The sequence below is a fragment of the Eimeria tenella genome, genomic scaffold (assembly GCF_000499545.2).
Source record: "Eimeria tenella Houghton genomic scaffold, Eth_scaff3869, whole genome shotgun sequence".
Classification (NCBI taxonomy): Eukaryota; Apicomplexa; class Conoidasida; order Eucoccidiorida; family Eimeriidae; genus Eimeria; species Eimeria tenella.
In genome coordinates this window covers 1-1229 of record NW_013544788.1, presented here as the reverse complement: position 1 = coordinate 1229, position 1229 = coordinate 1, and the positions used below count along the sequence as shown (strand labels likewise).

General features: G+C 63.1%; 1 protein-coding gene across 1 annotated transcript; it reads left to right on the top strand.

Moving 5' to 3' along the window:
• Positions 1-259: 259 nt before the first annotated feature.
• On the top strand, positions 260-1205 carry ETH_00043330 (uncharacterized protein; the record flags this gene model as incomplete). Its single annotated transcript, XM_013379733.1, has 2 exons — positions 260-871; positions 927-1205. The coding sequence occupies 2 exons, from the start codon at positions 260-262 to the stop codon at positions 1203-1205; spliced, it is 891 nt and encodes a 296-aa protein (XP_013235187.1).
• Between the last annotated feature and the right edge of the window lie 24 nt (positions 1206-1229).

The window sequence follows — 1229 nt, the reverse complement described above, 5'->3', positions numbered from 1 at the left end:
GTGGCTCCTTCGGCGGCGCCGCTGCTCGAGCTGAGTGTCTTGCGGGTGAACAAGAATAATTATTTAATTCTTAACAATTAATAATTAAATTTAAATGAATTAATTCCATAAACACCTCAACATTTCCATCTTTCCAGCTCCTTTACCTCGAATGGTCTCAGCCACCTCCCCACCCAGGTCCACCGCCTGACCACTGGTCACCTCTGCTGCTGCGTCCCTTTTCATCCAGCATTTCCCTGTGTCCCCCTTAAACCCTTCAATGGCTGTCCCCTGGTGCTCCCTGACTTCAGGAGGGCCCCCCTTTCGCCCCTTTGGGGGCCCCCAGCAGCTCCTGGGGGGCTTGCTGCTGAGGCTGGGGGGCCCCCTGCTGCGCCTAGGGGGGCCCCTGCTGCTCTCCTTTGCCCTTCCTATATGCCCCCTTCCTGCCGCCTCCAACCCTCTGAATGCAGAGGAAGGGGCCCCCCAAGGGGCCCCCCAGGAGGGCCACCAGGGGGGCCCCCAGACGCCTGTGGGGCTCCCCGAAGGGGCCCCCAAGGGGCCCCAGGGGGCCCCCGACGGAGCCCCCATAAGGGAACCCGGGGGGGGCCCCCACTTGCTGCGTGCAGGGGGCACCCCTGTAGGGGGGCCCCCTGTAGGGGGGCCCCTGTCTGCAATAGTAGCAGCAAGTGAAGAGTTTGAGGACCTTCAAAGCAGCACGGGGGGAGAGGGGCCCCACAACCCTTATGGGGGCCCCCCAGGGAGCTCGGGGGGCCCCCTGGGGGCACCCAGCAACTCGCCTGTGTACCTCTTAAAGGCCCTGGAGGAGGGGCCCCCCTTGGGGGCCCCCCAGCACCCCAAAGGGGAGTGGGGGCCCCTCTTTGTCGCGGGATGTGTGGTTGCTGCTGCTGCTGTTCTTGGGCTTTTTACGTTTTGCTGCTTCGCAGCAGCAAGACGCGCGCGAAGGAAACAAGCAGCAGCAGCAGCAGCAGCGGGAGCAGCAGCAGCAGCAGTTGTGGTGGAAACAGAAGAAGAGTACCCGGACTCCAGCGTATTTCTCGTGGGTCGCTGGGGGTGGACTACTGCTGCTGCTAGGCACTGCAGCAGCAGCAGCAGCAGCAGCAGGCTGCGGCTGCCCTCTCCAGCAGACATATGCCCGCATGATGTGTCAACAACAGCAAGTGGGGCCCCGCCTTGCTCTTCCCCAGCAGCAGCAGCAGCAGCAGTAGCAGCAGCAGCAGCAGCAGACGAAA